Genomic DNA, 8536 nt, shown 5'->3' with positions numbered 1-8536 from the left:
CACTCCGGGAGAATGCTTCCAATGAAGCCGTAGCAGCAGAAGATCAAATATCTCGAGAAGACGGCTCCTTGCCGGATAGCGCATCCGTGGCAGACGCCCCCAGTGAGGAAACAGAGCCAGGCACTCGCCCACTGCCTGAGACACCCGCAAGGGGCAGGCCAGGAGAAAAATTTAGGGATGAATACAAGCCCTCAGCCTTCCTCGTGGACAACATGGACCTACACTTCGTCTTGGACCCTTCTATCACCATTGTCAGACAGTAACTAATTACACACTTCCGAAGATTTGCCATTCTCAGTAGCTCGAGTAGGCTTCGAGCTGCAAGGTTGAGGCCACACTTCAGTTCCGTGGGGTTTGTGCCACGTGCTCAGGTGACCGGGACGATGCTTATGAGACGCGCTGAAAGAGTACCTTCTTCTGACTTGCTACTGGATGGAGAAAATTTGGAGCTTTTGTCTTTACGTGTCAATGGGGAGGAGATAGCGGAGGTGGACTCGCATGAGGGAGAAGAGGAGCAGGCAAACGCACGGCGCGGCTACCATCTCCTTAAAGACGGCAGTTTGGTCATCAGCAAATCGGTGCTCCCCGCAAAGGCTGGAGAGCGCTTCGAAGTTAAAACTCGAGTGTTGATACACCCCAATCTTAACTTAAAGCTGAGCGGCTTGTACGTTTCGGGAGACGCTCTTGTCACGCAGTGCGAGGCTGAGGGCTTCAGGAGAATCACCTTCTCCTTGGACAGACCCGATGTGCAGGCCAAGTATAAAGTGAGCCCTTATGTCCTTATTGCCGTGGTGTTATCCGATGCAGGGGATTGTGTGCCTGCCATCTGCCGTGTGTGATTTGTCTGCTTGGCACGGGTAAGAGCACATGATGCAGGAAGAGCGAATCCATCTTCGCATTCACGAGAGGCCTCCTTTTGCAAATATATATATACGTATGTGGAAGCAGTCGATATGCACTCGTAGCAACCCTCAGTGAATTTAGATGGCAGTGGCGCTTCCCATCATCTATGTACAGTTATATGAAAGTACGCCTAACTTGCTCAGGCAATGGGAGGGCAGCCGTGCATATTTCTTTTAAAGGATGCTGCCACCTCGATATATGAAATTTTAATGGGGCGACACTGCATGGGTAAATACGTGCTACTTCTTTTGCACTTCTGTACCCCGCCAAGAGGCTCTAGCGAATTTTTCATCTTCTTGTTGCTTCAGGTTCGCCTCGAGGCAGACCGAACGAAGTACCCAGTGCTGCTTAGCAACGGGAATAAGATTGATGAGGGATCGCTTTCTGGGGACTCTAATAGGCATTTTGTTCTGTTCGAGGACCCTCACCCCAAACCATCTTATCTCTTTGCTATCTTGGCGGGCCCATTCGCATCCGTTACCGACACCTTTACCACCAAGGTCAGATGTCTTCCCTCAGTTGCGTCATCTAGAAGCTAACAACTCTGTTCCCAAACGCAAAACCCCAGGAGCGATGTTTTGCGCCCCCCGCCACACTTTCGCCCTGTCTCTGCTCTAGCAGCTTGTAGCCTTCGTCAATTCCTTGACAGTTGCTTTAAACTATCCATTTTCGCTCGCTCTCCATCTTTTTCCTGCTTCGAACTCATACGCCATCCTTGTCTCCGCCAACGCGTGCTCATGCTTCCAGAGCGGGAACGAGGTGGCCCTTGCAGTGTATAGCGAGCCCGGTCAGCTGTCCAAGTTATCCTGGGCAATGGAAAGCGTGAAGCTGTCCATGAAGTGGGACGAAGAAACGTACGACAGGGAATACGATCTCGACGAGTTTAACGTCGCATGCGTCTCTGAATTCAATGCGGGTGCCATGGAAAACAAGGGGTTGAACATCTTCAACTGTTCAATGCTTCTTGCTGATATCAAGACAGCTACAGGTGACACATAGGCGGAGGTCGAGAAGTGCAAAAATGGGGAAGGCAGAGCCCTTGCAAAAACATTAGACCGATTTGCCTCGTTCTGTGCCACAGTTTGCTTAAATCATCCCTCCAAAGGCTTGTGCAGCAGGGTTTGGTCTGCTCCCAGTGCTAACGGCAGCACTGTTTTGCAGCCACAGTATTAATTTCTGTGATTTTTCATGCAGGAAGTGTCCCCTGGCTTTACCGTGTCTGCTTGTGCCTATGATTCTGATTGCGTCTCATTCAGACAGAGACTTTGAGCGGGTGTTGGCGGTGATTGGTCATGAGTACTTCCACAACTGGACTGGTGATCGCGTGACTGTTCGGTACTTCTCGAATTCCCTCTACATGTTTCTTTCCACCGTAACCCACGGACCCTCATTGAAGCCAGCGGTCTTTGCACTGTAGGGGCAGGCACACCTTTCTACTAGCGGCGGTTCGAGGAGTTTCTATCTGCTGCGTGCACTGTCGGTCGCTGATGCCCCAGCGACTGGTTTCAGTTGACGCTAAAAGAGGGGTTGACCGTGTTCCGGGAGCAATCCTTTATGGCGTCCATTATGTCTGCCGCCGTGCAAAGAATTCAATATGTCGAGAATCTAATATCCAAGCAGTTTGTCGAAGACGCCGGTCCCATGGCCCACCCCATCCAGCCAGAGAGTTACATGGCCGTAGACAACTTTTACACCTCCACTGTTTATGATAAGGGCGCGGAGGTTGTTCGCATGTAAGCCTCCCTGCTTCCCTCCATTTCTCGCTTTTACTGCCTCTGCATGTTCTTCACGCTTTTGATGATAATTCCTGTTTCTTCGCTCATGTCATGACACCTCTTCCTCCGCTTCGTCCTTTTGGATTTCCTAGGCACTGCATTCCTTTCAGTGTCATGAGCCACCGGATCGTCTCAAAAAAAAATTTTTGAGTCGCCATATATATGGCTTTAGCCCATTTGCATGGCTTTGAAGTAGGAACAGGCAGATACACCGAGAAAGCCCAAAAGGCTTCCGTTTTCAGCTTCATCCTCTGATGATGCTGCTGCGAAGCTGACAAAGTCGAGCCTTGGATTCAAAAACTCTGCTGTGTGCTGTTGATACCGTATACACCTGGTGCCTGTTCTCGCATCTCGCTCGTTGCTGATCCTTTCCTGCTCACTCAGCTTTCGCCCTTCGCAGGTATCAGACTCTATTGGGCCCCGCAGGCTTCAAGAAAGGAATGGACTTGTATTTTGAGCGGAACGACGGGCATGCAGCTACCTGTGAAGACTTTAGGGCAGCCATGGCCGACGCGAACGACGTGGACCTCTCGCAGTTCGAACTCTGGTATTCGCAAGTATGGAGCACAGGCAACCCTTGGGAGGCGGCGAGTAGAGACGCCTAGAACATAGGCAGCTTTAAGACGATATGTAGTATGCCTCTAAAAATTTTAACTTAACCTTACAAGACCATGACCTAAGCACTGAAAGTTCGATGATACGAAGGGTCGAAATTCTTTCTTTTGTCTCCAGGACATCATTTCTCCTTATGCTCATTTGCCTCCCGCCCTGTCAGATATTCAATGCATGCTGACAAACAAGTGCAGGGCCCGCTTCTTTTTTCCGGGATCCCTGAGGGGCCCTTGTGCCTTTGTTAATTTCTTGTCGTACATCAAGTCTCTTTTCTGTGCTTTACCACCATGTATCCTCCCTTATATTCGGCCATCTTCTGTGGTTTCTCGCTGGCCTTCCTCCACCATGTTCTTTTTCTTAGGCCGGGACTCCTCACTTAGAAGTGACACACGCCCGGTACAATGCAGAAGATCAGGTATTTGAGATCGGTTTCAGACAGCATACTCCGCCGACTCCCGGCCAAGAGACGAAAAGACCCCAAGTGATTCCCATCAAACTTGGACTTATAGGCAAAGAGAGCAAAAGGGATTTGTTACAGCCCACGATGGTAAGGAAGAGCTCGACACCTACAGAAAAGCTCTTAGCTACCCACTTAGCGGCTCATTAGCTGCACCATTGAATCAGTCAATGCATTCGTGTTCTCTTTTTAAGGGTACCTGCCGGTCAGGGAGGCTGGTAGCGGCTAAAGTGTCAGGGGGCAAGTAGTATGCATGACAGCTCGGAATACAGGCCGGCAACAGATCTAAGGACGCAATGCCCCTGTCCCTACTGCGGCCTCTAATCCTCATAGATAGTGTATTTAGGATACGCGAGGTCTTCACTGCGTTACACCCCTCCACATCTCTCGCATTCCACTTACGTCATAATGGTAATGGCAGTGGACAGTTTAGAGCTAAAAACGGCATATATAGATATGTCCACATGAACATTTTGTATTTTTCCGCTTGCTACCGAGCCTTCACACGAGAGGCCTCACGGAAAAGCGGCGAAAGGGAAAGAGCATATGATGAAGCACGCCTTTTCTTGGCTTGCGCAACCACCTCCCTCAGTATCTCCGTTCCCACTGTTTCCTCGCCTCTGCTGCCTGTTCAGGTGCTGGAATTGACAGAAAATGAGCAGAAATTCAGAATAGGCGGCATTAATGAGGACTGCCTCCCCTCCATTCTCCGGAACTTTTCAGCTCCTGTAAAACTCATTTACCCCCAACAGACTTTCGCGGAGAAGGCGTTTTTGCTGGCCTATGACACCGACCCAGTTACAAAGTGGATGGCAGCAAGAGCCCTGGCTACACCAATTATTCTCTCAAGGACAAGGCAAGCCCTAACAGATGAGGCTGCAGACAAGTTCGAGGAATTGCCTGAAGATTATATTAAAGCTCTTAGAATGATTCTTCAGGACCAGGCCACGGACCACGCTCTCAAGGTTGGGAAGCCACAAAAACTGGCATAATGGAGCAATGTGCCACAAATAATGCGATCTCCTCAGCTCACCGTTACACTGGGCCTCGTGCTTCCCGTATACATCAGTGCATTTAAATGCACACCATTGGTGCTTCATATGCTTTCTTTCCCCTCTACTCTTTGTTGGAATAAATCTGCCTGTACTGACGAGCAGTAATACTCTGACACCGTAGTATCGACGTTCTACACCTCTTGGCTTCATAACTAATTCAATGTTTTGCTAATTGATTTAATTGAAACGCTGAAAGCACGCATAGCTGTATGCAGGAGGGTGCCTTACAGCATTTTGACTTGAGCGTAACTCAAAGCGAGTGTCAATATACCGTGTTTGCCTTATATCCGGCTGTTTTCTTGTTACTGACTCGATACACGTGCGTGAAAAGTTCCTCTTTTGTCCAGTATCTTCCAGCAGCAATCTCGTTGCATGGTCCAGCCGTGCTTCTGCTGCTCAAGTAGACTTGGACAATTTGTGTTGCTATTTACTGGTGCTGAACCATGCTCCGTTCATGATTTTGGGCCTTCTTTGATTCCCTCCTGTTTTTCAAGTTTGCTATGCTGTATCGCTTTCAGGCGATGATGCTCCAGTTGCCAGATTGGAGCTCCTTGGCTGCTGAGTTGAAGCCATTAGACCCCGAGGCTTTGTACAGAGCACTTCGGTCTGTGCGCATGGATTTGTATAATGTCTTGCACGAGGACATGCTTGCATTGTACACTCAGCTGACCATTCCTGAAAACCAAGAAGACGGAGTTTCACCAAAAGAGTTCAGCAGAAGAAAACTAAGAAATTCTCTGCTTCTTCTACTCTCAGAGCCTAGGAACCAATTGGCATCAGAGAGGGCCTTCCAGCACTTCACGAGCGCTAGATGCATGAGCGACAAATACTCGGCACTACTTGCGCTTGCCAGTATGCCTACGGCGGAAAGGGAAACAGCCTTTTCCAGGTTCTTCGATGAGGCACACGGTAAGCTTGCATTCATAAGCCCACTTGTTCTTTGGCTAAGCGGGTAGGGTAGATTCCTAGATAGACAGTTTCTAGCAAGCAAAATACAATCGCCTTTTCCGGGCAATGCAGTGCGAACATTTGCTTGTCCGTGCTTGCCTAGTCTGGTCGCTATGAGTGTCAATGTTTGTCAGCCTGTGCCGTTCTACTGCGTTTACTCTTGATTTTCACCCCTTCGTTATGAACGCTCAGGTGACGCCCTCGTGTTGGACAAGTGGTTCAAAGCCCAAGCACTGTCCGACCTCCCTGATGAGGTTGAAAGGGTCTCAGCACTATTGCGACATCCCTCTTTTTCTTACACCAAACCAAACAGGTTTCGCTCGCTGGTGTTAACTTTCGCAAATTTTAACTACAGGCACTTCCATCGCCTCGACGGAAAGGGCTATGAGCTTCTGGCTGATGTAATACTTACGGTAGGATGAGCACACTGTGCATACACAGAATGCCAACAATTAACATTACCACCAAAGAAGTATTTGGTGTCCTTTTGTAGCACCTTGCAATAATTTTTAGAAAAATCCCCGCAAGGGAACCGAAAGCCGTTTACCTTAGCCCACAGCTCAGGCCTCCACAATGTCTAATGACTGCCATTTTTTGCCGCGTGCTGGTTTCTAACCCCTGTAGGTTGATAAATTCAATCCTCTTGCTGCTGCTCGCGGGGCCAAGTTGTTTTTGCAGTGGAGGAAGCTTGGCCCGGAACGGCAGGAGCTGGTGGCGAACCAGCTCAAGAGAATCCTCGGTGAACAAGGGCTCTCAGACAATGTTAGGGAAATCGTTGCCAAAGCCCTGGAACAACCACCAGCTACAAGCAGTGAAGGTACAAAGAATAATTATACTATTACAGACAACGAGGAGATATACGATGCCGAAGTAGATGATCAGATAACCAGGAGTGAGTCGGCAGAGGACTATGTTCCAGACGAGCCAGCTGTGTTTTCTTCTGAAGCTTTCGACTTTCTTGAGGAGTCCGAATTTCTGTATGATGGAAGTACAGGATATGCTGACCCATACAGTGTACCAGAAGAGTAGGAACCACCAGTACAGTCATAGCAGAATACCAAAGCAAAGGGCTGAGCGCAGTAGGGAACTTTTGGCGGAAGTCTCTCGAACAATGGCAGACGAAATGCCATATCGCAGTACCGATTTTCTTACTGAATTGGCTTTTATTGATACGTAGCGACTTTTTAAAACAATACCTATCCGGTTGAGAGCTCGTGGATGCGAGCAAGCTGTCCGTAAGAGAACGAGGAAATACGTGCCTATGTAGCCATAAGGAAGATTACAATAATCACAGCTTTGACGTCGTGGAAAGACTTCTTCGGCAGCGTCTCCCTTGGTAGTTAGCTATACAGAATCAGCACAAAATATTCATGCTGTGAAGGTGAAAGAACAGATAATTCGCTGGGCATCTAGCCACAGCGTCAAAGGGTGTCTCCTCACACATGCAATACCTTTTTTGGCGAGACTATTCATTCTTACGCCAGACGGTAGTATCTTTAATTTTCTCTTTCCACTGCTATAAACTAGGGCCTAAAATTAGGCCTTGCGTAGTGGATGACAAGTCGCCACTAACGCACAGATATGTGGTCTGATACGGAATATTGAGAAATCCCAGTGATCGAGCCACTCCCAGTCATCAGCATACAGCGCCAATGGTCAGCACGCGCGTTCCCCATAGAGGCGCTTGTAGCAAGGAGACAGTTTGTACACGGAAAATGGTGGGATTCAGCAGAGATTCAAATAACAACAAGAAGTCCACGAATAGACGTTGCTCCATAATCTTTTCACCGACGCCCGAAGTAGCAAAGATGAATGTGCTAAACACCGTTTCGGAAACGCCTTGAACTGTTTGTGCAATTGATTCACCCCCAGGTCTTGACAGCAGATAAGCGTAGAGTCGAGGAAATCATCTGTCGAGGATGCCTCTTTTTGTACGTTTCGTTTATGCTTGGTTAATGTGTGCCGCTCTGATGAAGAAATAAGCAAGGACCGAAGTCAGCACGCGCAGAAGACGAATGACTGTAGGATAGGCACGAGAGGCTGACATGGGAGGTTGGGGAAATCCGCTACAGATTAAAGCATGCTGTGATATTGTGGCTCAGTTGATTATTCAGAAGAGAATAGTACAGATGTTACGAATGAGAAAATAGCGCGCAGTGGGAGGTCCAACACAATTCTGCCATGCGCCGCAGACGGTGCCACGGTTCGCTTCTAAGAGTAGCACGTTTTATGCTCTAGACTGGTACGAACTAGGAGAAACATTAGTTAAATTGCTACATTCCATTAGGGGTTTAATCTCGGGAGATCGCATTTTTCTTCGTACATCCCGTTTACAGAGCGCTGGCGGTGGTAGCAATCATGCCGAATCTAAGCGCGAAAGAGCACAATTGCAATGCAATGTAAAACGAGCAATAATTTAGCCATTTAGTGTCTGTTACACAAATAGAACACAGCAAACTCTACAATATCTTAACAAAAAGTGCAGCTACTGGTAAAGGTCTCCTGTTATGTCTGCTTATTCGCCGTTGAGCTCCCCACAGGGTGGGCGCTGTGTGAAGAAGGTACTATCGTGATGCAGCGGCAGGCACAGCACGCACCAATCTTTCGCCTTTTACTAAAGATTGCCGTGTGCCTGCCGCATTACAATGCATCTTAGCCCAATTTTTGGGGCGCTTCGGCGCCAACAGTCCTTTTTTTTGTGTCTTTTGCTGCCTTTGCGTTCTTAGCCCTTTCAGCGCGGGGTACCTTTTGAGTTGTTAGTCCCTTGTCGGTGAGGTGAGGCGTAT

The 8536-nt window shown here is 48.5% G+C and overlaps 1 protein-coding gene and 1 non-coding gene across 2 annotated transcripts; both read left to right on the top strand.

Moving 5' to 3' along the window:
* Positions 1 to 12: 12 nt before the first annotated feature.
* LOC34619169 (aminopeptidase N) lies at positions 13 to 6779 on the top strand. Its single transcript, XM_026336468.1, has 13 exons — positions 13 to 29; positions 80 to 251; positions 372 to 764; positions 1212 to 1403; positions 1651 to 1891; positions 2160 to 2238; positions 2400 to 2636; positions 3079 to 3235; positions 3652 to 3837; positions 4383 to 4712; positions 5321 to 5711; positions 5943 to 6163; positions 6375 to 6779. Exons 1-13 carry the CDS (start codon positions 13 to 15, stop codon positions 6777 to 6779), a joined length of 3021 nt encoding a protein of 1006 aa, XP_026192253.1.
* Positions 6780 to 8320: 1541 nt separating this feature from the next.
* On the top strand, positions 8321 to 8433 carry LOC113147115. Its single transcript, XR_003297370.1, has one exon. It is a non-coding gene; the product is annotated as a U5 spliceosomal RNA (small nuclear RNA).
* Positions 8434 to 8536: the final 103 nt, after the last annotated feature.

Source organism: Cyclospora cayetanensis, unplaced genomic scaffold, assembly GCF_002999335.1.
Source record: "Cyclospora cayetanensis isolate NF1_C8 unplaced genomic scaffold, CcayRef3 CcayRef3_contig_13, whole genome shotgun sequence".
In the NCBI taxonomy this organism is placed as follows: Eukaryota; Apicomplexa; class Conoidasida; order Eucoccidiorida; family Eimeriidae; genus Cyclospora; species Cyclospora cayetanensis.
This window is presented reverse-complemented; position numbering and strand designations above follow the sequence as displayed.

What these genes read in the sequence shown, in the direction of transcription:
- LOC34619169 (XM_026336468.1), top strand. An exon ending in TGATATCAAGACAGCTACAG is followed by an intron (nt 1,892 to 2,159) that starts GTGACACATAGG and finishes CGTCTCATTCAG; the next exon opens with ACAGAGACTTTGAGCGGGTG. An exon ending in GGTGATCGCGTGACTGTTCG is followed by an intron (nt 2,239 to 2,399) that starts GTACTTCTCGAA and finishes CTGATGCCCCAG; the next exon opens with CGACTGGTTTCAGTTGACGC.